Source organism: Sciurus carolinensis, chromosome 2 (assembly GCF_902686445.1).
Source record: "Sciurus carolinensis chromosome 2, mSciCar1.2, whole genome shotgun sequence".
In the NCBI taxonomy this organism is placed as follows: domain Eukaryota; kingdom Metazoa; phylum Chordata; class Mammalia; order Rodentia; family Sciuridae; genus Sciurus; species Sciurus carolinensis.
In genome coordinates this window covers 102,249,516-102,277,511 of record NC_062214.1, presented here as the reverse complement: position 1 = coordinate 102,277,511, position 27,996 = coordinate 102,249,516, and the positions used below count along the sequence as shown (strand labels likewise).

The following is a 27,996-nucleotide window of genomic DNA, read 5'->3' as shown; positions in this document are numbered from 1 at the left end:
TTCTAACAAATAACATTTATTTTTCTTTTACATATGTATTTCACAGCCTGAACATCACATTGCCTTCAGAGAAAGGTGCTTTTATACCATTATATTTTACTAATTACCACACAGGCATTAAACATCCTCATTTACATGATGAGACAATTTGCTGGTAAACAATTAAAGACACAAAGACATTGGTTTCAGTACCTCAAGAACGTAGTTTTGGTCATAACCAAGGAAATACATCAAAATATAACAACACTGGCTAATATTTTACAAGCAAATAATATTTAACTCTGCATAGTTTATACAATAGGCTGTGGCAATAAATAATATCACCAATTTCATCAACTATCAACTGGCCACAAAAAGCCTAACATTCATTTTAATTGATATGAAATGCTCTATTGGTGTAGTCTCAACATAGTCTTAAATATTGTGAGTGTTTAACCTTGAATACATGAAAAGAAAAAGTACTAAACTGGACTAAGAAGGTATGGTTTGGTTAATTACAAATATGTCATGTTCACATATTACATTCCTAACATGAAGGCAAATATTTAAATAGAAAAACTAGCAGTCCAAAAAATGTGAATGTGCAAATTGTGAAGAAAACATTGCATTTAAATTTGCACTCATTTGCAAGTTACAGTACTATCTCAGTATAAACACTAACAGGAAAAATATTCAGCAGGAAAGAATGGAAATGACCTCTCACTGCAGAGAACTGGTCACTGCACACTGCTCCACAGCTAAGAAGTTTTCTGGTGGTCTAGAGCTTCTAACACCTTATGACTATCCTTCATTCAACAAAGAAGGCAACTGCAGGCATGCTTCGATCAGTGGTAAGAACAGGAAGAAAAACCTGAATCAGCAACATTTTCTTCCTTTATTTGGTGTAAAGGTCCTTCTCATTATTTTAATTTACTAATTGGTTAATAACCTCCAATGTTTTCTGAATCAGGTTTGCTTAATGCTGTAAAGAATAGCTACCCTTCATACAATACAAGGTTTGTTTAAGTATGTCAGCAATATAACAAGGTACATGCACATTCATCCTACCAACCTGGATAGGCAATACTCAGCCTAACACTCAGCATGGATCGGATTCAAATTCTACCACAGAGATTCTCTGTATTGTTTCCAATATGTTTAACAACTGCTTGGAAAACAGAACTGCCTAATAATTACTGCATTATGTTTTTAATCAAAGTATATATAAAAATAAAGCCCCAATCTTTAAGTCTACAGAATGTCAAGAATTCTATTAGGGATGTTAAAAGCATTGGGCAAAACCCTGGTTTTCAGTGTGCCATCTGCACCACAGGAGAAGATCCGATTGCCCTGGATGATGTCAATCTGCATGACTCCAGCTCCAATGTTTCTGAATATGGACTGCTTAGCATGTTCATTTTTAAATGAATGAATTAGGCCATGGCCTGTCAATCTCCAAACCTAGTTTAGAACAAGAACAAAGTGACAACAATTTTAAGTCATTAAGAAGAGAGAGAACAAAAACAAAAATGTGGCCCTGACTTCTGCTCCTTGACCCAATTTTCCCATCCACTGCTCCTGTCCTAACAGCTTACCTAACAGAAGATTCATTTACTGTCCTTACACTTCCCTTCTTTCAAATTTCTTCACATTCTATGGTAGTTCCATATCAACCATATATATCCCATCTCTAATTCAATATTTAATCTCTAAAATATTTAAGTTAATTAAATATATTTTAATGCTAAGTTAGGGCCTCGCACAATGTATAAGTATGATACTATCTCACTTGTCTAGAAACCTTGCCTCAGTCATGAGAGTCAAGTAATGAGAGTAGAGGTGGGGAGAAAATTCTGAGTAGCCAAACAAATGTCACACACACAATCTATGCAGTATGGGGTTTGGGGTGTAAAGTAGTACAGCACTTGCCTAGCATGCTTGAGGGCTTGAGGCCCTGAAAAGAAACAAACCAAAACAGAAAAACTTCATGTACTTTACTCAAAATAGGGTTATTTTTGTTTGTTTGTTTGTGGTTTTGGTGGTGCTGGAGATTGAACCTACGGCCTTGTGCATACTACAGCGCTCTACCACTAAGCCACATCCTTAGCCTTCAAAACTGAATACTTTAAAGCTTTTTATTTATTTTTTTTGGGGGGGTGCCTTGGATCAAACCCAGTGCCTTATGCATTCTATGCCAAGTGTTCTACCATTGCACCTCCTGCCTCTCCAGTCCATCTTTAAAGTTTTTCAGTGACCCAAAAAGTCCAGAGTTTGATTATCTCCTCTTCCAGACCACAGAGTTTAGGAAGAGCCACAGAGAAGCACAGGGTAGGGTGGAGTGTGAAGACACTCCACATCTCCACAAAGCTTTAACTTCATACCCTCATGTCAGAGAACATAGTGGTTTGGTTTCCTTTTTGCAATCAGTCTTGACAGCAGATGAAGATAACATGGAGCACATTCCAACTTCTTGTATTGACTCACCTTTATGTTACCTTCTGCTGAACCTGTAGTAAAATATTCCTCACAGGGATCCAGAGCCAGAGCCTTAATAGCCGAGTCATGTGCCTGGAATGTGTGGATTAGCTGTCTCTGTCTGATATCAAAAATGCAGACATATCCTTTCCTACCTCCAGAGATGAGGAGTTGCTGTTTTGGTGCATATTGAAGTACTGTGGCACCATGATCATGGCATGTGAAACCTGAAGAAGAAAACCAAAAGACTTTCCCAAAACAGCTTCTATCTTGGTGATTCTGATAATGTTTCAATTCATGTTTAAAAATCAAGAAATTATGGATGTATTTTTCATTCTAAGGTATATTTAAGTCATTTAATTTGTGAAATTATGACTAAAGAATAAAGGAAAATGCTAAGCAATGTTAGAAAAAAATTCTTCACTCATAATCTTAACATGAAATACACATATAGAAAAAGGACGTTTAAATCTTAAGCCCTAAGTTATGTTGACTCATACGGATATAGAATGAATCCCACCATTATGTACAACTGTAATGCACCAATTTAAAAAACTGGAGGAAAAAAGGACTCAGAAACTGCATACAGAGAAGTATTCACACTGACCTCATTAATATGTATAACTAATACATATTAATTTAAATTTTTAAAGTATGTAGGAGCTGAAGTGCTGATAAGTGCTTCTCAATGGTACTCTCAGTTACCTAGTTACCACCCACAGTAACCATTATTAAACCTAGCCTACTGCTGTCCCATCATATATCCTCATCAAAGTTCTCCGGTAAGTAAAACTCAACTTCACTTGTGTGAACATTTTAATTACAAGTTAAGGAGTAATCCTTCTAATTTGGTTCAGATAAGTGTCCCCAAAAGACCATCCATGTGCTAAAGGCACCAGTGTTGGCAAATACAATCTTAAAAGGATAACATGTAAATGGTAGTATTCATATTTCTAGCTCTTATCATAAGTTAACTTTGCTTTACGGTTGGGCTTCTTTAAAATATGGTCTCCTTTTGACTGAGCTCAAGGAATACTTTGCAAATAATTTCTTAAATAGCCTTGTTAATAGCACTATGTTAATCAGGTTTTCATTGCTGTGACCAGAATACCAAACAAAAGCAACTTAGAGGAGGAAAGGTTTGTTTTAGGCTTGCAATTCCACAGGTCTGGTCCATGGTAAGCTGGCTCCACTACTCTGGGTCTGAGATGAGGCAGAAAATCATGGTGAAAGGCATGGTGGAAGAAAGCAGCTCTGCTCATGGCAGCCAGGAAGTAGAAGAAAGGGACCAGGGACAGGTATAGTTCAAGGCCACACCTTCAGTGACTTTTTCTCCAGCCATGCCCATCTGCCTATAGTTACTGCCCAGTAGTCTATTCAAATTATTAATCCATCAAATGGACTAATTCACTGGTGAGCTCTCATAATCCAATCTTTTTGCCTCTGAACACTGCTACACTAACACATGAGCTCTGGGGGAACATTTTTAGATCCAAACCATAACAGTATCCATTCTCTACACCACATTTTCTCAATAGAATACAACAAAAAGACTATTCTGAGCTAGTTATAATCCTATAGTCACATGAGGCAACTTTTTCTGTTTTTAGTCATTTGTTCTAAATATTTCTCCATTTTCAACCTATTAATTAACACTGGACTTACTAATTAAACCAAGAAAGCATTCCTTCATTTTCATAATGTATTAAAAACCATAGACCTTAACTTACCATGAATGAGGCTGTTTCCAGGTGATATTAATGTATCCCAGAGGCATACATTTCTTTTAAAGAAACAATAAAAATACATCATAAATAATTGTTCTAAGTCATCATTCAGAACACATTTTGTCTTCAAGTCAAATTTATTTCATCTTCTTTGTTCAATGATGTTTATAGAGCAGAGTTTTTCAACTAAGATGGGGGCAGGGTCAATGACTGGATGTATCTCTCTTACAAGAGTTTATCCTTTTCAAATTAGTACACAGCCTGTCTTACAAAGTCCCACGTATCACTGCATTCCCCCACCCCCTGTCTTTTCCAATCACCACTCCAGGGAATTTATGATATGATTTCCTAAGTAGAAGTGATGCTTCTATACCCCTGAGGGAAACCATAGCTGGAAAAGAGAGGTGTTATAGGCATGTGTTGCCAATGAAAACTGTGAAGTAAAGAAAATGTTGAAAATAATAGCTACACAATGTCAAATACTTGTTAGTTCTGAGGAACCTAACAGTATTAATCAGTAATTTTTTAAAAAGACTGAATAACATTAACATAAAGATTATATGTGCTTATCACTACAGACTACATAAAGAGAAATTTGTTTTGCTTTTCTCTTTTAGGTAAGGAAAACCACCCTGAGAAAATAATTATGTAACACAGCTCTTGTATTACAAGTAGAAAAACTTGACTAGATAAAAATCCATATTTTCTAGCAACAGTGGCTTTCTGTCCAAAATTTTTTATTTCCTGTTTTGCATCTCTTTTAACCTACCTATTATCATTGGACTGTCCAGATGTGGCAACTAGACTTGAAGAGGTAATAAATGCAAAGTCACTTGCGGCTTTACTGTGGCATTGCCAACTCTGGAAAACAAAGTGCAACTAGTGTTATCTAAAAATTCAATAACATTTGGTATGGTACAAACACGGTTCTGCTAATAACATATTATATGCCTGAATAAGAACAGTTTTTAAAAACAGACTAGAATAAAGAGAGATAGTAAGAAGACATTAATGGTCATTTGCATATTATTTGGCTAACATCTAATCTTTTAGAACTGGAAAGAGTAAAAACATGGAATTAAAGGTTGTTTTTAGATTATGTGAGAAAAGAATAGGGTATCAAAGTATATAAACTAGTCATAGCTACTTGGTAGGCTGAAGCACGAGGATCACTTGAGCCCAGGAGGTCAAGGCCAGCCTAGGCAACATAGCGAGACCCCCTCTCAGAAAAGCAAAAGAAATACATGTACTTTCCCAAACCACTCAATTACATTAAAAGTTCAATCTTACATTAAAAGTCCAATCAAGCAATTTTAGTGTTAATGACCACAAATATATTTAATAAACGCTAATAATATCAATGATAAAAAATAACAATAACCCAAGAAGGAAAACTCTCACATGCCCATAGAGTCTTAGCACTGTGAAAGGCTTAAATCAACGTTGTAACCTAAACACAAACATCCACCTTTCTTGCTACCTTCATGTTCCCTACCTCTAGTCCCAGGTGAAGAGCCCTTACTAAAAAGACATTGTCAAAAGCAGTCCTGCAAATAGTCTCCAGGTCTAACACTGCCCCAAAAGGCTCTAAGTGGACTGGGGGTATAGCTCAGTGATAGAGGGCTTTCCTGGCATGCTGAAGGTCCTGGGCTGGGTTTAATACCCAGTACGACATTATTAAAAAAAAAAAAAAAAAAAAAAAGGGCCAAATGACTCTTAAGTATCTTAAGTATGTTCCAACAGTGTAGGAAACCACCTACTAAGCCAGGTATGACTTTCTTGTTGGATCAGATGGATGATAGAAATTTAAAGATCCATCCTTCCCATAAGAAGGATATTACGGTATTTTAAAACAGTCATTTTTCTGCTTGGAATGATCATAATCTGATTTAAGGCAAAATCATAAATTTAAGATTATTTCCATTTGCATGAAGAAATATCATGTCTCATACATTATTAAGAATGTGTGTATTCTCTAGAAAAGAAAATTTAAAAGTATTTGGATAATTTAGTTCACCCAGAAGGTTTCAAGACTTTCTCAACCTCTTTGGAGAAGTTCCAGGCAAGACAGCATCATCTTCTACCCCTCCTGTGCCACACCTCCCCAGGTGAAAGTAAGCCTGTCTACATCACCAAGTATTTCAACATGATTTGGATTAATAAATGAAGTAGCCTATTGAGATTATTTTATATAATCTGGTAAGCCAAATTTTGGAGGAAATTCAAAATGTGTTCAGAACATAATATAAATATTACAAAATTTTACCACTAAGAGTTTTCAAAATGAATAAAACTAAATAAAAATGTATCCTAAATTGAACCACACACAGGGAAGGTCCCTGAAATTTTCCAAATATGGTTACCCTTCAAGGTAAAAAGCAAGAGTTTTTGTTTTGTTTTGTTTTTTGCTTTTAAGGTCATTTCAGTCTAAACTAGGGTACAGATGCTAGGCTGTGACTGTTGGGTGGAATTATCCCCTTCCTAAAGAAACCACCAATGAGACTCACTGCCTGAAACAGACACTTCATAAACAATGTGTTCTCTCTGTGTATTCTGAGAATGTAAGTGATACTTACCATGTAAGGTTTAGGATTTGATGCAGTTTGGTTAACTTGCCAGATACTCAGAAAACCCTCACCATCTGCAACACCACACTGTAAGAAAGATGTAAACATTAAACACATTAAACACAGCTTCTCTGAATTCCTGTCAAAGGTAAAATCATTTATGGAAAGGAGATTCACTCAGACCCTACTTAACAAACATCCAGCACAAGCTCTGCCTATTATATTCCCAAGAAAGTCCAAGTACTATAGATGGAGATTCCTTAGAAAACTTGGAATGGAACCACTATTTGACCCAGTTATCCCACTCCTTGGCCTATACCCAAAGAACTTAAAATCAGCACTTGTGTTGATTTTAAGTGACATAGCCACATCTATGTTTATAGCAGTTCAAATCACAATAGCTGGATTGTGGAACCAACCTAGATGCCCTTCAATAGATTAATGGAAAAAGAAACTGTGGTATATATACACAATGGAATATTAGCCATAAAGAAGAATAAAATTATAGCATTTGCAGGTAAATGGATGGAGCTAGGGATAAGCCAATCCCCAAAAGCCAAAGGCCAAATGTTTTCTCTGATAAGTGAATGATAATACATAATGGAGGGGGTTAACATAAGACTGGAGGAAGGATGGATTGTGTAGAGGGAAATGAGGGGTGGGGGTAGGGGTGGGGGAGAAGGAAAAATAATGGAATGAGGCAAACATCATTACCCTATGTAACCCAAACAGTGTGACTCTACTTCGTGTACAACCAGAAAAATGAAAAGTTGTACCCCATTTGTGTACAATGAATCAAAAAAATTTTAAAAATATTTTTTAAAAGCTGACTAAAACAGTATATATATATATATATATGAAAACTTCATACTGTACCCCATAAATGTATGTAATTATTATACATAAATTTATAAAACTTTAAAAAATAGCTTTTCCATACCCACTTCATTGTTTTTCTCTAAGCCTCTACAATGGAATTTATTAAAAAATTAGATGTCTCTCAAGTACTTGACTGTTCTGGTAGACACCATCAACACATTTCATAGCAGCTGAGTTTTCTACTCCACAAAGCTTTTGTATCTCTGAATGCATGATTTATTAATCTATACTATATTCTGTGGATTTATGCTTCTATTGGAAGAAAACAGGATAAACAGAATCCAACAAACTGCCTGCTCTGCTTAAAGACAGGGTCACTGAAATTTTTTTAAAATATTATTTCATTACTTACTTACTCCTTAATATCCATCATTATTTTAAATTAAATTCAGCAGTGACTCCCAAGAACTAACCTTGTTGCCTTGGGAGTTAAAATAGAGTCTAGTAACCCTTGCATTGCCAGCTTGACGGAAGCAGACAAGTTGCTGAGGCCGTGTCCACTCAAACATTCGCACACTGCCATCCTGAGCACCTGTGAGATCTGAAACACGAGTGGAAGATAAAAGATTGAAAAGTCAGACTTCCAGTATCTTCTATCCTATATATCAACCTCAAAATGATAGAGGACACTTAAAATCCTAGATCATAAATAAAATACTTACAGTATTGATGGACAGGGTGTGAGGTCATTCTCTTAACATTATGTAGATTCCTTTTCATAAGCTTTAAAAGAAAATAATGAATTTATTCAGTGTAGTCAGAAGAGGAAGGAAATGCTTTGGAGTAACTCTGATTCTAGTAACATGCTCTTACAGCATATTACTGAAATAAACCCTGTTATAGATTTGCTGAGCCACTTCACACAGAAGCACAGTCACTCACTGACACTGCTGTGACCTGTGTAGACTGAGGTTATAAAGCAGCTTCATCTAGTGATAAAAGGAACTCTTCCAAGTGCTCTCTGCAGATAATCAGGTGTATCTCCAGATTCTTCAGAGTAGAACATGAGCATGGGATCCCTTCAACTACAGTGACCGATTAAGAATGTTACTGATGCACTTTCAAACACAAGAAGACACAAATTCTTTTGACTCTTACCATTTTGTGTCTGGTCTGCTCAATATAAAATGATAATGGAGGATAATAATGGCACTTGCCACCTAGGGTTGTGAGAAAAACATGTACCTGACACAGAAACTCATGATAAATGATAGCTACTATTATCATGGTGCATCTACTGGTCACTATTCCTGATCTTTAGGATCATTCCTATGTCAAAGTGATTTTAACTTCTTTTTCAGGGAATCCATATGCAGAAATCATACCAAAGAGTAAAAAACATACCACACTAGCACCAGTGCTGGTCTGTCCGCTGCCCAGCCAGGGCAGAGATGAAGGTGGATGCACCTGACTTGCTGGAAGGGATACTGCACTGGACTGATAAAGGGTTGTGGTGGAGCCACGATAATCAATATCATCTGAACTGTGGAAAACAGTCACATGTTATTGTGAAAGTTTCATTTTCTCTTAACATAAATTTCAATTACAGACCCAAAAACATTATCTAAAAAAATAAATAAACATTCATGAGAAAAGCAGATGCAAGTCTTAATCACAGCCAGTTTTAGTACTAGTTAACTGGTTCCCTTTAAGCAAAATGTAAATTTAGACTAATTTGTTTGGGGGCAACTTTACTGTTACACAGATTGGAAAAATTGTTTTAAAGATTTTTAATACAGATTTTCTATTAAGAGAAGGTCTTGCTTAGTTGTCCAGGCTGGCTTCAAACTTGTGCTCCTCCTGCCTGAAACCCATGAGTAGCTGGAGTTACAGGAATACAGATTTTCTTTTGATCATATATAGAAAAAAGATTAAATACAGTCTTCAATACAGATATCCCAGGTATCAAATCAATTACATGTTTTTTTGTTTTTGTGGTGCTGGGAATTGAACCCAGGGCCTCATGCACGCTAGCACTCTATCACTGGAGCTACATCTCCAGACCCAAATTACAAAAAAAAAAAAAAAAATCATCTTTAAAAATTTCTTCAAGTAATAATTTATCATGACATAATAAGGTGAAAAGTAATATTTATGACAGAATATATAAAATTATATGGTCACATGTACTCTGATGTGTAATTTAATTCTGGTTATATTACATACTAACAAAAGAGAAAATTCAAAAAACAAGGCACCCATTTCCAGACATAAAATTTCTGAGTCTGGAGAAAAGCAAGAGGGAGGGTAAACATGGAAAAGAAACTCCAAAATAGAGAGTGTTATAAAACACTTTTAGTGCAGTGTCCACAGCCTTAATGAAAAGTAAAGTCATCTACATCTTTATCTGTAGAGAAGATATGCTTATCAGGTGACAAGAAGAAACACTTCAAATTACTTAGTAAATGTGTTTCATCAATCAGTTTAATTAATAGATTTGTGCAAAGTATTTTTTGCTTTAATTATCCAGATCAGCTAAATTTACTGAATACCCTATAATTCCTGGCATTTCTTTGGGATTAAATGTCAAAGTGGCAACTGTTAGCATTAGACTTTGATATCAGAGATTATTTCTGATTCAAACACTATAAATAGTGGAAAAAGTATGAGTAATTTATTCATTAATGTAAGCCTTTCACTGGCAGCTAAACCAATTATGTAGTCTCTTACCCAACTGAAGACAGATTCATACATATCTCAAGTTAAGATTTAGTGGGTACTTCTTGAGGAAAACCAGATTCACAACTATGAGACACACCTTTAGACTCTCTGTCAAATTCTTCTCCAATCCAAATATATGACTGACAGGCCAATAGAGAAGTAACATCAAGTTCTTGAACATCATGTGTTGAAGCTAAAACAATTTCATTACAGTTTGCCTGTAAAGCAAAGGCAGAGTCAATGACTTAAGCAATTTCACTAAAACAAGTATATCCTCTAAAATAAATACAGTTTTTACCTTATTAACAGCAAATGCCATGATCATGTCAGATTCCTTGTGAATGATCTTTGCCTTTCCTCCAGGATAGCCCAGGTCAGCCTCAACCTATAAAATACTGCTGAGTTTAGTTGCTGCAGCACAACTCTGAATAGAAATATGCACATTCACCGAATTTAAAAGCTGGATAAGAAGAAAATGTAGCAGCAGCGAGAAATATAGTAAGGTTAACTTTAATGTGTTGAGAATTAGTTTTGGAAAATTTGCTTGGATACTCTGATGCCCTGTAATCACCCCAATTACAAAGATTTCCACTGCAATCGTAAGACAGTGGTTAACTGTCACAAAAGATGACTAATATATTTTCATTAGTAATTTAAAACAGTAATATAGCTCTTCCAAAATGCACAAGTATTACACAATAACAAAGTGTATGTAAAGAGGCATAGAGTGGAGGAAAAAAATTCATCGACCAAGAAGCACATACAAGAGATGCATTTCAAGGGTGACTGGGAAGGAATGAACGAGACTGATAATGAGAAGAAAATGTAGTAGCTTAGGGTGGGTCAGAGGAGATAGAAAGAAGAGGCAGAATCAAGAAGGAAGAATGAACTAGACATGCTTTAGAACAGACTGGAAAGAAATGACTAAGTGGAAATGAAGCAAGGAGCAAGAAACAGAAGAACCAATGGCCACACATGGCAAGCTAGACACAGTGAAGCATCTCCTACCCTATGCCTCTGAGGTGGAACAGGAGCAACGAGTTCTCTGATTAGTTAACCAGCTGGGCAGCCATGGTTAGCATTAGAGATGAGGGGTTAGCTCTTTAATTTTAAAGAATGAGCTAAATAGAAGAGCTGGGAATACTACCTTGATGTGGCAATCTTCTGCTATGCAGTTTTGTTTGACCTGCTCCACATGTTCTTCTACAGACTAAGTAACATCACACCGTCACAAACACAAACACATGCATGAAATGAAATTATAAAAAGAATGAAAAATTTCAAGCTGAAATGGCCACTCCATTACTTAAAGATGACGAAAATGAATTTGAAGAATCAAGAAAAAAATAAAACAAAATCTCATCACATAAACACAACACAAAGCAAAAAGGGCAAAATTAAAATTGGTATGACTATTACATACACACAAAAACATAAATGCTATTTCAAAATTAAAAATAGCTATTTGTATACCAGCATATAACTTTAGAGTTCTTAAAACTATAATATCTAAAAATAAAATCCACTTTTAAGAGCAGATGCATTCTATACTTCATAGATTCCTATTCTGTAGGGGTTGACTTAAAATACAAATCAAAATATTTTTTTCTAAACATATTCAAAGTAGTGGTAATTATTTCACTCTTATTCACATACTGTAATCACATTTTTCTCCTAATTACATGATTATTCTCCTAATAAGTAAATGTTTGATAGGGTGAGGCACAGGGAAAAAAATCATACAAATAACCGGTTCTATTGACGACAGGTCATAGGAGATAGCTACAATCAGAAGTAATATTCCTGCTGTTGTGGAAACCTCAGAAGGTATGATCAGAGCAGTAAACTCTTCCTCATACCTCTTGATGTGACTGCTTTCCTTTCAGCATAAAGGGTCATGCAAATTCTGACTGTGCCTTGAGGACTCCCCTAGGGTTGCAGCAGCTGACAAAGAAGTGCCCAAGAAAATACAGGAGAGAGTGTCAATGTGGGCTAACTCAGTGAAAGCCAAATTGCTGAAGAATCTATTTGCCTTAATTAGCTGAGTTTGCCACATTTATCAAATTCACAAAAACTGGATTTGTGGAATATTTTTTTAACATTCAGTGAATAAATATATCTTCCTATGAATATGTCTAAGATTTCAGTATTTCCTTGGGGAAATTACTTTTTAAAAATTATTCAACACTTCAGTATTTTCAGGATTAGTCTGCCAATTTTATTAGTTAATCAATTAGTTATCAAAACTGATTATCAAATACCTAACAATTCATAAAAATAAAACACTCCTATTGAACAGGTTATTTTACTTTTTCATATTTCTGAGCTTAGTGACCAGTTTTTGCCTTAACAGTATTAAATATTTTTCATAATTTTTTCTTAAAATTTTTTCAGATCTATATAACTATATCCATTAATCCTACATAATTATTTAAATTTAGATTAATTAAAATTAAGTAACATTAGAAATCCAGTTCCTCAGTCACAATAGCCATGTGCCAAGGGCTCAATAACCACATGTGACTATTGACTACTACTACACTGGACAGTAGAGATATAGATTTCTATCATCATAGTGCTATTGGATAGCAATGGACAAGAGAGTGATTTCATTCAGTGTTTTCAAATTCAAAGGGTAGTATAGGATAAAAAGTCTTTCATTTCAACTCCCAGTCATGTTTCCCTTCCCTAGAGACAACCAATGCTTATTTAGCATTTTAAGAAATGTTCAATTTCTCTCTGTCCTCTCTGCTCTTCATGGGGACCCTCTGCTGGAGGAAAACTAGAAGAGACTATAGAAGAGACTATAAACATAGAAGAGACTATAGCCAATCCCAAAAGCACAGAGATCAAGGGACATAACAAAGAAGAGAGTACAGCAGAAAGAAGAGTTAAGGGAGAGCCAACTAGAAGGGTCCAGGAAGACAGAAATAGCTGCTTCCCACAGCACTCTAGGCTCTGACAATCCAAAAATTCAGTTGCTACAGACCTTATCAATAGTTAAAACATATTTTTGGTAGATCATTAAGTTTAATAATTTGAAGAATTAAACTCAGAAAACTGATCCTTAAATAGAATGGTTTCTATGAGTAACAGTTCTAAATGAGAAAATATCTTTTATTTTAAATCTGTCTCTTAGATTCCTATCTTATTTTATGGAAGTTGGTTCAGCATCACTACAGGAAATGTTATAGCCAGTGGCTTAGATAAAAGAGGCAAATAATGTAGCTCTGTGATCTCCCTAACAAACCTATGTCGGTAATTTCAATACTATCGGGATCTTTTGTTGTTTAGAAAATTTATAAAATACAGGAATCAAAAAAGTCTCTAATAGCTCATTCCCCTACTTCCTCATTTAAGTACAAAATTTTTAAATCCACAGGGAAAGTAAGCTGACTACAATTATCATCCAGTTAAGTGAGTGACTAATAAAAAGGAGGAGTATGTAGGTTCTGCTGCTCTAGGTGTGGGGGAAAACTATAAAATAGTTCTACCGCTGGCCATGGGAAACTGAATGCTATAGACTGTCCTTCTCAGGTTTTATTTTACCAAGTGAAATATAATTCACTCTTCTCTTCTCATTGAGTGTTTGCCAAACATTTAATTGCATCTGATACTACTCTAAACACTTTCTAAATGGCCCATTACCTCACCGACTGGCCAAATGGATCAAAAGGTTTATATAAAAGATCTTTCATTTGCCAGTCACCTAAATCCCTGATTCTTCTTAAATCATGTAAGACATTACATTACTAATTATATTAGCTTTAAAATCACCATGCAATGCCACACTTCTGCCTTGCTTTGTAGAAACAATCACTATTCATCTTATATTTGGTATTTCTGTAAGTTTAATCTCTCCAAAAATTATACGGAATTTATTGCTTCTAAATCTGTTCATTTCTAAATACTAAATAACTGCTTTTAAAGGGCTCTGTTCTATTTTTTATTAAATCATACTTTGAGAATCTTATAGTCATTTAAATATTAAATTCCCCAAACCATCCACCACAAAGTTATTATATCAAAAAGTCCAACAGCAAATTTATAATAAATGAAGTATCAACTTTCACTTGTTTATATGTGATTTATCAAGGAACTTACATTCTTTCACTAGTATGATATAAAAATTACAGAATTTTATCTTAAAAGAAGTTCACTGCTCGCTGTAGTTTAGTAAACTTTAGCTATTATCCATAATGTATGAAAGATACTATAATAGTTTCAACCAAAAAGAAATTGTCAAATCAAATGCTGAATTAGGAATGTTAGAGAAAAATTAAACAGAAAAATTATAGAATATATTTCTTAAAATACCTCACTCTGCTTTCTTTTCTTAGTGAAAATATATCTAATAAATGTCTCTTGAAGAACTTCTTGTTTAACAAGGAAATGCCAAAGTCGCTTGACTGGAAGTGCAGAAGAATCTCGAGACCTATTAAAAATAATTAACACAGCACAATATTTTAGTCTATAGGAAATGTGTTTCATATATGCAGATACTTGTTTTGAAAACTCCAAAATCTATTGCAAAGACAGCACTGAGCTCAAAAAAATTTTATGATTATTTTACTTTTAATTTTTAGTTCTCCTAAAAAAATCATTCCTTCATCTAGTAATTATCTAATTACATCATATGAATTGGTTGAGCTAAGTATCAAATGAATTTCTTATTATTCTCTTTTAAAATAACACTTTAGATTGGTCCTGTTAGTTAAAGCAAAACCAGTGAACATAAAGTGACAAACTGCATTTCTGATGGCGTAGGGCCTTGCCCTTTTTCAAGCTTATGAGCAATACTCCTAATAATGGTCAGCTGCTTCAAAAAGAGCATGCTTTTTATGTTTAACCTGATTTAAACATTCCACATTGTATACATGTACGGAACATCATATGCTACTCCATTAATATGGCCAAAATGATTGAAAGGTTCATGTAAAATATCTTTCATAAAGAAGAGACCATTTGCCAGTCACCTAAATGCCTCATTCTTCTTGAATCATGTATGACAATACATTCTTAATATTAGCTTCAAAATCACCATGCAATGCCAAACTTCGACCTTGCTCCATAAAATTGCTATTCATCTCATGTTTGGTATTTCTGTAGTTTACACACTCCTAAAATTATCCTGAATTTGTTGCTTCTAAATCTGTTCATTTCTAAATGCTTTTACAGGGCCTGTTGTATTTTCAATCAATAATAATTTGAGAATCAGAGTACAGTTTTCGTATAATTCTTATTTTTATGCACTAGATAAAAAATTAATTTTTTAAAAAAGCATGCTTCTTATCAAAAGGGCCTGATGGGCATGTAAAAAAATCAAAACATCAACTAAAATTCTTAATGTGTCAATTACCCACAAAAGGTCAGTAGTACCTTGTTTGCATATGTAGATTATTATTCAAATAAAATTTCTCTAAAAGTTCTGAAAATAACAAATACAGAATAAAGATAATTTCCTGATTATAAAAGCAATATATTTATTGAATAATATGCAATTCTGGTAAAAATAATTTTCTACCCAGATTGCACAGTTATGAATGTTTTGAAGGCTAATGGCATAGTATGCCAATCTGACTTCCAAAAGAGTTAAAGTTAAACTCTCATCAGCATTCTAAAAGCTTTCTTACTTGAATGGAGTATTTTCAGGTTCCAGCATTGCTTTATTTCGAAGAATAGCTGGTCCAGCTCCCACTGAAAGATCAGTTGGATATGTGTTGATATAGTTAGGGGGTGGACCTTCAAAGTGATCCATTTTCTCTTGCAGGATCTGTTCCCAGTTCTCCAAGTTTTTAATTACAGCAAGACCCAAGGGTGATGTTACAGGCAGCTCTAAATAGATGATAGAATATGTCATTTCATTTTAGCAAAATACATTGGTCATCATCAAATACTGAAAATACTGATGAATTTGAAAATGTTTAATGCAATTTAGAGTCTTAATACTATCAACACAACAGGAGGCCAGCTCTCTAAATGAGCTAAGAAAACGTGTAGCTTTTTCATTCAATTTTCCTGTTTTTACATCTTCTATGTAGACAGTAACTCTTACTATGAATTAAAACCACAGTCTGGAGGTTAAAATAAATAGGACTGTAAAATCTCCAATGCAGTATTTATTAAGTACCAAATGGCCTTTTATATAGATTTTTGTAAAAAAAGAAGCTTGATAGTATTATATAACATTTAATAACATTAATTTTCAAATTCTAAACTCACCAGAGAATTCTAGTCCAGCAATAGGAAAGAAGTTCTTGACATTGTGAAGTACTAGTTTAACCATTGTCAAATGCAGAAGAGCCCAGCTATTTAAGGGAAGAAAAAACCAAATCTCATAAATTGAAAAATAAAACCATGGGAGAAGCATAGTAATATTCCCTACCAACTATTTAGCCAAATTTCCAGATCCCACCCCCAAAAACTGCTACTGAATTTTACTATGTAAAAATGGTATCTTTATAAAAAATTTTATCTTTGGAGTCTGAAAAAAAAATACATGCAATAATTTATTAAAATTGCCATATATGAAAATTAACCTAGAAAATATTTATCACATGATCATGTGGAATCTAATAATACATTAATTACCTAGTAAATTCTAATAGCACATCAGTAAATTACATTTTTTTCACTAAAAATGTGTACATCTTTACAAAAGCTGTTCTTTGAAACTAAATGTAAAGGAAACACTCTGTAGAAAAATTTGCACCTCAAGGGTGCAAAATTTCTAACTTGAAAATGGAAGGCACTTCTTACATAACTCATGGTAATAATGTCATTTGAAATGAATAAAATCAGGATTGCCAACTAAAACAAAAAGAAAAAAAGCCTCTTCTACCTATAGGAATTTGGATCTTGGTGCTCCTGTATTTGTGTGTCTGAGAAAAAGGCATCATCATCTTCTTCATCACTATGAATACTTTCATCAGAATCATATATAACACCACTATCAGACAAAGGAAGAAATGGCTGCAATAAAAGTAAAATTATTTTTAAATATGTAATTAGATTAAATGTCTTAATATATATTTTTATTCTAACAATATTGAGCATGTTAAATGGTGTCAACGTCAGTTAAAATTTTCTTTTGCTGATTCTAGACTTACAATAGTCAAGATCACCAGGTAAAACTCTGATTCAATAAAATAATTAAGTAGCTGCATATAACATTTTTAAAGATCGATAATTTTCTTCTTACAGATCAATAAAATGTTAGAAAAGTCTAAAAAAAAAGATACATTCAAAAGTATAAAACACCAAAGGAAAAACTGAAAATTGTGAAAGAGCTATACTGAAGGAAATTATAAACACTTCCATACCTATATAAGGGATTAAAATGCATAAAAACTATAATTTTTTAACAAGTTAATTTATAGAGACTTTTTTTTTAAAACTGTGTGTATTGCTGTAGGCTGAACTCAGGGCCTGTACATGCAAGGCAAGCACTCTCCTACTGACCCACATTCTGAGGATTTAAATAACTAAAATAAAAATCCCCATAGGGATCACTTTTCCTTTTTTGAAATTTGATGAGTCTATAGTTTATAGGGAAAAACAAGGGTAGCTGAGAAATAATTTTATGGATGAAAGATATAATGTTAGTAAATATTAAAGTAATAATTAAGAAGTACAATATAGATTTTGATGCAAAGATATAGCCCAAAATAGCATAAGAATTAATCCATGATAAAAACATTGTAAGTCAGTGGGGGGAGGGAGGGAAGATTATTTAATGAGTAATGATAGAACAACTACTTAGCTTTTTGTAGGGAATAAGATATAGATGAAGTCTGATCCTTGGTTTAATTCTAGATACAGAATTAAAAGGAAGGAGGAGAAAGAAGAGGAGGTGGGAAATAACACTAAACATTTATTAATAGAAAAATACTTTCTCTGCTTAAAAATAAGGTAATAAATCATAACACATTGATATTATTAAATATTTCTTAAAAATTCTGTATATCAAAACATCAAAATTTAAAAGCAAATGAACTGAATAAAGTGTTTCAAGTAAGATAAATTAGAAATATCATTAATAAAGCATAGGAAAAGGGAAATAATGGGGAATGATTTTGGCCAAATTATAATGTTACACTGTGTGCATGTGCAAATATGTAAAAATGAATCCCACTATTATGTATAACTATAATGCATCAATAAAAATATGGAACAGTAAAAATGCTAAAAAAATAAATTTACTTAGATTAAAAAAAAGAAAGAAAGGCAGAGGTAGAACTGCCTGTACACAGCCACATGCTGCTTAACAACCAGGATATATTTTGAGAAATGCATTATTAGATTTTTTTCACTGTGCAAACATTATTAATTATACTTACACAAATTGTCTATAACATCTTAAGGTGATGTTTTAAGAAACAACTACTGTATATGTATTGTTGACTAAAACATTACAGTATGACACATAACTTATGTATTTAAGCATACTTTATTAATTCCCTGGTTTACTAACTTAATACAATTAAATACAACTTGATCAGCAGCCTCAAAGGATAAGCCAGAATGATGCTGGAAGTATAAGCTGGAATCCTGTTAGAGTATAAACCTGGAAATCTGCACTCACAATTTGTGTAAACCAGTGGTTTTCCAACTTTAAAAACAGAACTACTAGTAAGACCTGTTAAAACACAAATTGTTGGCTCTTACTCCCAGAGTCTCTGAGTGAGTAACAAAGCCCTTAGCAAATTAGTGAGACCCTGTCTTAAAATAAAAAATAAAAAATGGGCTGGGGATACAGTTCAGTGATCAAGTGCCCCTGGGTTCAATCCCTGGTACCCCCACCCCCCAGAAAAAAATCTAAGATGAGACCTAATAAAGATTTTTAAATCTTCAAATGGGAAGAAGAACAACAAATGTATTCTTATAGGGATGCACAGCAAAGCAACACAGTGTTAATACATGTAAAGAGGGAAACATATCAACAGAAGAAGAACAAGGAACTTGAAAAAGCATAGTGCAGGAAAAGCAGTTTTAGCATGCACCCAGCACAGTATGAATGGAGGTGTAAGGAATACAGTCACTATGGGTACTCCAGTTCCAGAGAGGTTTTCTGCTTTGGGGAAACAGTGATATGTCATAGGGTCTCACCACAGATTGATCAAACCACCAAATGTTCATCTGTCTCCTGTTCTAATTCCATGTGACCAAGGAAATTACTAATAATCAGAAAAGGGAAGCCTAAATAGTAAACACAAGAATCCCAGTCACTAGAAAAGATGCTGATTATATTTTAAGAACTGATTACTGATTTATACTAAATTCCATATGATTTTAATTTGTCTCATCCATCAGTATATGATCATTCTTAAATTTTACTAGGACTATTCTTCCATTTCTGGACTTGAGAGATTAAATGTCTAAAACATAGTGATTCAATCCAAAAGAGGCCCCATAATTCCTATGTGACAAAAACACAAGAGTGAATAAAACAGATGCACTTAAATTAAAGTTTGCATCCCTCATACCCCTTACCTTTGCAACAAAGTAATCCCACATACTAAGTTCAGGAGGAATAAATTTTCTTTGTAAGATGGTCTTTCTGCAGGCACTGGTGGAGGGGTAGCATCTTTTACAGGCCTTCCAGGGACCAGCATTCGCATGTTAAATCTCCTACGGTGTTTATCTATGTCTTCAGAAGGAACAGGAGGTGCTGAATAAAGATTTTTTTTAAAAAATCAGCATTTGTTATACATCATTAATCCATAGAGTTAACCTTTCTTTTCAACCCACTCTCGCCACGTTTTAGTCAAGATAAAATTACTTATATCTGCACTTCTAAATTGTTCTAGTTACTGCATCAGTTTTCCAGCAGTCATGGGAAAGTTGCAGATGAGTATCTTCCACGGAGTAGCCTGTTAGCTACATAAAATAAAGATTAAAGTAATTCTCCATAAAATGGATTAAATAAGTGGTATATATTCGGTAAGTATTAGAGAAAAGGAATGATTATTTCTGCATATCTGGTTCAAGAAAGATTCAACGAATGTGTAGGATATAAAGCACGTCTTTAAGAGAAAGGCAGAAGCTGGGCATGGTGGCGCATGCCTATAATCCCAATTGCTCAGTAGGCTGAGGTAGGAGGACAGTGAGTTCAAAGCCAGCCTCAGCAAAAGCAAGGCACCAACCAGCTCAGTGAGACCCTGTCTCTAAATAAAATACAAAATAGGGCTAGAGATGTGGCTCAGTGGCACACTGCCCCGAGTTCAATCCCCGGTACCACCAAAAAAAAAAAAAAGGAAGAAAGAAAAGAAATGAATCACAGAATCCCCACAGGAAGAAGGGAAAAGACAACAGGAACAAATGACCAAAGGAGGTTTGAGTAAATGTCACTTGTGCTAGACAGAAGTCAGGAGGGGAATAATTACAATTAAAGTCTAGACTTGGCTCTTTGCTGCATCTACTGCGAGAATGAAGACCATTCTCAGCAATCAGACTGTCGACATACCAGAAAATGTTGACATTACTCTGAAGGGACGCATGGTTATTGTGAAGGGCCCAAGAGGAACCCTCCGGAAGGATTTCGATCATATCAATGTAGAACTCAGCCTCCTTGGAAATAAAAAGAAGAGGCTACGGGTTGACAAATGGTGGGGAAATAGGAAGGAATTGGCCACTGTTCGCACGATCTGTAGTCATGTACAGAACACAAGGGTGTTACACTGGGCTTCTGTTACAAGATGAGGTCTATGTACGCTCACTTCCCCATCAACGTTGTTATTTCAGGAGAATGGGTCTCTTGTTGAAATCCAAAATTTCTTGGGTGAAAAATATATCCGCAGGGTTTGTATGAGGACAGGTGTTGCTTGTTCAGTGTCTCAAGCTCAGAAAGATGAATTAATCCTTGAAGGAAATGATATTGAACTTGTTTCAAATTCAGATGCTTTAATTCAGCAAGCCACAGCAGTGAAAAACAAAGATATAAGAAAATTTGGGGATGGTATTTATGTTTCTGAAAAAGGAACAGTTCAGCAGGCTGATGAATAAGATCTAAGAGTTATCCAGCCACAGAAACACAGTCCTGGAGAGTCAATTTGATATTTCAGTGATGCAATAAAAGACTCGACTGACTTTGGACTTAATCCTTTCCAACAGGTTGAATAAACTTTAGTGTCCTTTCAAAGGAACAGGAAAAAAAAAAAAAGAAAGTCTAAACTTGGGCTACAGCCAGTCTATGGATCTGAAATTAGGAACTTACAGGCAATTCTCACTGAAGGTTTTTAACCTAGTCCACGGTGAGGTCTGGTCTGTTTGATCAATTAGAGGGGAAGAGGGAAGAAGATGGCTTAAGAAGGGCCTGACTAGTATGGTAGGTTGTTAAACCTAGAGGGAGGGCTGGATATAAGGAATACATTTTAAAAATGTATCAGAAGGATTTAGGAACTAATTGGATATGGGAGGGTCAGAAAGAAGAACAAATCCATCAGCTAAAACTTCAAATAAATCCAGAACATGACCACTTTTCACTCTGCCTGTGACTATGTCTTTTTAAAAATCTTTAATTTAGGTGTAACTTACATAGATAAAATGACCACTTTAAAAAAGTCTACTATTCAGTAGAATTCAGTATATTTACAATAGTACTCAACTACTACCTCTATCTAGTTTCAAAGCATGTCATTACCCCAAATTGAAACCCTACACCTACGAAGCAATCAATCAATCCATCAGTTTGTTTTCTGTCTCTATGGATTTATCTATTCTTCATACTTCTTATAAATGAAGTCATATAATATGTGACCTTTGTGTCTGGTTTCTTTCACTTAACATAATATTTTCAAGGTTCAAGTACCCTGTAGCATGAATCCTACTCTGTTCCCTTTTGTAGCTAACACTTCACCATATGTGTATATCACAGTTTGTTTATCCATTCATCCTTTAAGATAACCCACAGTTGTCTTTTAAGTGAACTATCACAACAGGCTCCCCATGCAGGTATGCTACTTTCATTATTGCACATTATTGCATTATTGCATGTAAGCTAGAGTGGTTCTTTTGAAAACCTAAATCAGATTGTGTCATTCCTCTGCTTAAAACTTTCTAGTAGCTTCCTATTTCCTTAGAGCACTAAAGTCTTCATCATGATCCACAAAATGCTGAACGACACCACCCTACTTCCCTAACCTCATCTCCTGCAGTACTCCCCCTGCTCATGGTAGTTATTATGCCTCCTTGTAGTTCCTGAAAAAAGCCAAATTTAGTCCTACCTCAGGAGCTTTGTTTACTGTTCCATGTGTCTGGAATGCTCTGACCCCAGATAACTGCATGGTGTGATTTCAGACCTCTCTAGGCCTCTGCTGAAAATGCTGTCTCAACAGAAACATGTCTTTTGACCACCCTAAACTGGTCCCATCACCATTCTCTTTGCACTTACTGTGCTTCATTTTTATCATGGTTCTTATCATACCTAAAGTTAATTTGTTTGTTGTATGTCTCCCTCTACTAGATGTAAGCTTCATGAGAGTGAGTGCTTTGTCTTTTCTTCTTCACTCCCCTATCTCTAAAGCCTAGAACCTGTATGCCTGGCATACAGCAAATATGAAGTGAATAAGTGAACACAAACATGGGATGCATTCTTGGAGGTTTTAAGCATGAATGATCTTGCTGGGTAGAATAACCACAAACAAAAAATAGAAAATTCAGGAAGAGAAAGAAGTAATTTTGGGGGAAAATGTTTAAATTTAAAGTGGACTATAATTAGGAAGAAAGATATCTATATATAAGGAGGCGGAAGTAATGGGAGTTGGTTTGATCACTTCACTTACATTAACTTACACAGAACCTATGTGTAAGTTAAGGACAGAGTTTGGAATGAGAATCATTTAAACTCTGCCACTGTAATATAATCATTTCTAGGGATGAATTAAGATGGTTTCCATGTTTCAGCACTAAGATAAAAAAGTATCAGTCTGTATCTCACCCTATCCTACCATCTTAAAAAAGTAGGATGGAAACATATTTGCCCATAGGGGAAAAACCTCCACACATACACACACAAAGAGAAACTGGAATTTAAAAGGCCCTGTGCATGACTGGAACAGGTACCTTATACATCACCATAAACTTAATCTGAAGCCAACTGCTGGTAAACTCCGAAAGATTTGTTTAAATCTAAGAACTATACTTTTTTCATAACCTCATTCCTTAACATTATCTTCTCACTTATCTTTCTACTAGTTATTACCCTCTTCAAACATGCCCTGCTTTATATCAACCTCAGAAATTTTTCTTCTATAAAAATAAAATTAAGCATAAGGCCCTAGGTTCAATCCCCAGCATCACAAAATATAAATAAATAAATAAAAATTAAATTAAAAGTTATCTTTATTCTAACATGGGTTTAGTTATTAACTACCATAAAAAAGATGATTATGCTTTAAACTCACTGATTTTCAGGGTAAAATTTCTTAAAACAAAATATCTTCTAATATTGGAAATTATTTACATTGATCGTACATACAGTATTGGTATAAAACTTATCTTACCTGAAATACTTTCTGATTGTCTTCGAGGTTTCACAACAAGTTTCACACCCCCTCCAAAAACAGCAGCCCACATTCGGTTGTTTAATGGGTGGGCTGCGAGCCGAAACAGTTCATTGGAAGAATTTGTGGCAAGAGCATGTATCAATAAACTTAAGTAAACAGCAACAACAGCTTCACACAACAAAACATTCAATTTTGGCTGGTCTTCATCTTGGGCTGAACTCAAAAGACTAATAAGCGAGCTCACACCTGTAAAAGTATAGAATATCACATGAAGTATATCAGCAGAAAGCACCAGGAAGAAAAAATCCAATTTGCAGTATAGCCAAAATTATAATATATATTCTATAAAATAAATAATTCAGTAATTTGAACAACAAAATAAATGATGGGAATGAATTATAGCCTATACAATAAAATGAGAATCTACTAGTCTATACTGATATAATGAGTGAATTACAAAATAAAAAGGGGAAAGGAGAAAAATCTTCTTTACAGAATTTTAAGTAATAAACAGAAGGATGACAGAATTAGAAAAGCACCATCTAGTCACCCCACAGTAATATCTGATTTGGACAGGAATCATAACTGGATGCTAAAATGTGATATTTTACACAGTAACTCTTCAAAAGATAGTGATTAATTACAAAGGAAAAAATAATAACTTTATAAAAGAGAACCCATAAGTGATCAAAGTTAATAACACAAGTAATGAGAATAACTGACATCATGTGCCCCTTGATACTTTGTACTAAGAAGAGAATATCTTTTTTGTGGTTCCGCTGACAAAAATACATAATCTGAATCTAATGTTAAGAAGAAAAATCAAAAAAGCCCAAATTGAGGGATATTCTAAAAAATATCCAGTACCCTTTGAAAGTGTCAGAGTCATTCAACATTTGAGGAGACCAATGAGACATTACAGCTGAACATTAAACAGAGAAGAAAAAGGAGTGGGACGACTGGTGAACTTTTAAAAAGGTTTATAGGTTAGACATTGAATCAATGTTAAAATGTTAAATTTGGTAACTGTTCTGTAGTTATAGAAGAGCATGTCTATTTTTAAAGAAAACACACTGAAATATTTTGATACAAAAGGATATACTGTCTGTAACTTAATACCAAATATTTCAGAAAAATAATGCCCTTAGAGACACACATACATAAAATGAATAAACGAACTTTAGATAAAGCAAAGATAATAAATGTTAATAATTGGGGAATCTGCATTAGGGTTATACAAAATTCTTCATACTCTTTTTGCAACTTTTTTATACGTCTGAAATTATTTCAAAATAAGTATTTAAAACAAAATCAACATATTTCTAGAAACCTATGCTTAAATTAATTTTAAATGTATGAGGTACTGAAGAGAGTGGAGAAGGTTTGAAATAACTGATGTGGAGAATGAGAAAGAGCTAACCAGAAAAAGGGAAGGAATGACAGACAGCACAACATACATAGCATAGAACAGTCACTCCTATTCTTGAAAATAATTGTATTTTCTCTGGCATATCTGAAAGTATGTCTGTGATATTACTATAACTCTAATACAGAATTTCTAAGGATAAAGGAGCTGATGTTGTTCACTCTTATGAAGGATGGTAAATTCCTGCTTTTTTATGCTGGTCAACATAACCGGGTTTTTGAAGCCTTAAGTTTCTGAGTCTTCAGATAATATTACAGTATCTAAGCATTCCTTATCCATAGCGGAAAACATCATCAAAAAACAAACAAAAAAACCATTCACCAAATCTACAAAGAGCAACAATCAGGAAACTAGCTAGTAGCTTTTTAATAAGCTGAGACACAAGATGGTGGACTAGAAGCACCCAGCACTCTCCTGCTTCTCAGTGAGGTAGAACCAAAACAACATGTTGAAGTGGGTGGCTGTGGGAGGGTGCTGGAATTCAACAGTAGAGGGACAGAAACCCAGTGAAACCCAGAGATTTTGGCTAATAGAACAGTACTAGAAATAGAGCACCCCAGCACTGCTGGCATGGCAGCAAGACCAATAGAGGAGAAGTATCCCCTTGGTAGGGGTACAAGTTAAAGAGAGTTCCAGTGAACTCTATGAGAGCAGAATCTGGCATCTTGTAGACATCTGAGACCAGGGATCTGCACAGCAAGCTGGCTTGGAGGAGTCATCTGAATTCCCTAATGAATTCTCACAGAGTTGTAAGCAAAGGCCCTATTGACCAAGCTTACCACTTTGGGGTCAGACATCCCTGCATCATACCATCTCCAGGAACTCACAGCTGTTCTCCAACACTACTCAGCACTGACTGCCTGTTAAGACAGTTCAAGGTAGGGGAGAGACTCTGAAACAAATCCCCTGAGATTTTATGCAGAAAAAAAAATCAGAAGGTGCTTCTCTTAAAATCAGTGTTCAGGAAACCTGTCATCATTCTCTGGAGGAGTGAACAGTCCTGAGTGATTTGATTTTGCATGGGAACAGAATCTGAGGGCACCAGAATCTAGGGTGGCAGATCACTCTGCCCCTCTTCCCTCACCCACTCTCCCGCCATCGCACAGATCTTCACAGCTCCATTGCCTCTTCCTGCCCTTAAAGGCATTTGTAGACATAATGGAGTACCAATGTGTGCCCCATCCTTGAAGCATGCAGCCCAAAAAGCTCCAGAAAAAATGACTACAAGATTCACATTCCATGCTAGTTCATTCCAGCATGGAAATCAGCTAAGAATACCAACCAGCCACCAATCTCTCCCACTAGTTATGTGGGAAGCACAACAGAAAGAACCAAGGGTAAATAACTCAGCCTTTACTCTGTCTACTGGATGCACAGTCTAAGAAGACCTGAGAGAAGCTCTGACTGGCAGAAGTTGTGATCATCTGCCTCTGCTCCTCATTCAAGCACTTTGGGCAAGGAGAAAATTTTCATTTATATGATGTCTAAAAATATGAAAAAACAAAATAATATAAATCTCTATATATGTGTATATACTTACATTTGTGTACATACAGTTTGCTAATTTTCTAAATTTTTCTTTTCTCCCTTTTATTTTTTCCCTTCTTCTCTTGCTTTATTAGTTTTATTTTGTTCTTTTATTGCTGCTTCTTTATTTTCTAAGTTCTTTTTTTTTTTTTTTTTTTTCCCATGGTACCGGAGATTGAATCCCAGGGTGCTTAACCTGAACTATATCCCATCCCTTTTAATTTTTTGAGACAGGGTCTCATTAAGTTGTTAGGGCCCCCTAAATTGCTGAGGCTGGTTTTGAACTTGCAATCCTGTTTCAGTCTCCCAAGTTGTTGGGATTACAGGCATGTACCACATCCAGCTTATTTTCTAAGTTTTTAAGGTTTTTGTTTTATTTTACTCTATATTTCCCCCTTTTCTGTTGCTGAGGCTGTTGTTGAAATCTTTTAGACTTTTTTTTTTTTTTCTTGGCACTGAGGATCAAATTTAGGATTTTATATGCATTGGGTGGGTGCTCTGCCACTGATCCACTGAGCTACACTCAGGCAAGCTGAGAGGACATACACCTCACTCCAGCCACAACCAAGTCCTGCTTAAACCTTGGAAAATACTTCAGCTTGAAAAATGTGCAGTGGGGACAAAAGCCCCAGCCAGGGACCCATATCCGAGAGGGGTGTCATATCTTGTTCCTGAACAGTCACCCCATGGTAACAGCAGAGAGGAATAATACAACTATTGTGGACATCACACTTTTGAGGGTCCTCAGCATGGGTCACCTTTATACCCTGTCAGACTGCACGCTGCAGGTAAAACGGGATATGAGCACCACAGAGGGGGAGTTGTGATTCTGGCCCCCACCAAAATACCAGGAAACATCAGGAACTGTACCAGTGGATCAAAGCTTCAGGACCCTAACAACAATTGGAGCAACCAGTATCAGAACTGCTTTTAAGTAACAGAGCCATTATCAACAGTGCCCATGGAAACGTCCTTCACCTGACAAGGGAATCCAATCCCATCATAGAAGTAACCACAGAGTGAACCCCACATATTCTGCTGTCTACACCATACTTGTCTGAACTACCAGAGGAATCCTACTAATGAGAAATACTGAGAAAGTGAGTCCCTAGATACCAATATGATATACACTGTCAAAACTCACTAATCACAGTCAAAGAAGTCACAGGAAGATTACATGATGAACTTCGATTGGAAATAAACTCAACACTGTACTACAAACTGATACCCCAAGACATATCATCAAGACA

At 35.0% G+C, this 27,996-nt stretch overlaps 1 protein-coding gene and 1 pseudogene across 1 annotated transcript in view; one reads left to right on the top strand and one right to left on the bottom strand.

Moving 5' to 3' along the window:
- Nucleotide 1: 1 nt before the first annotated feature.
- The window catches only part of Dmxl2 (Dmx like 2), a 172,002-nt gene continuing 144,007 nt past the window's right edge, over nt 2-27,996 (bottom strand). Inside the window, 18 exon segments of the mRNA XM_047538446.1 lie at nt 2-1,440; nt 2,464-2,681; nt 4,185-4,237; nt 4,951-5,042; nt 6,758-6,835; nt 8,041-8,168; nt 8,290-8,350; nt 8,972-9,112; nt 10,387-10,506; nt 10,587-10,673; nt 11,436-11,498; nt 14,606-14,723; nt 15,922-16,123; nt 16,511-16,596; nt 17,130-17,260; nt 19,781-19,830; nt 19,833-19,958; nt 23,791-24,039. Of these exon segments, the coding sequence (XP_047394402.1) occupies nt 1,231-1,440; nt 2,464-2,681; nt 4,185-4,237; nt 4,951-5,042; nt 6,758-6,835; nt 8,041-8,168; nt 8,290-8,350; nt 8,972-9,112; nt 10,387-10,506; nt 10,587-10,673; nt 11,436-11,498; nt 14,606-14,723; nt 15,922-16,123; nt 16,511-16,596; nt 17,130-17,260; nt 19,781-19,830; nt 19,833-19,958; nt 23,791-24,039 (2,213 nt within the window). The 3' untranslated portion in view covers nt 2-1,230.
- Nucleotides 20,717-21,343, top strand: LOC124975938 (60S ribosomal protein L9-like; annotated as a pseudogene).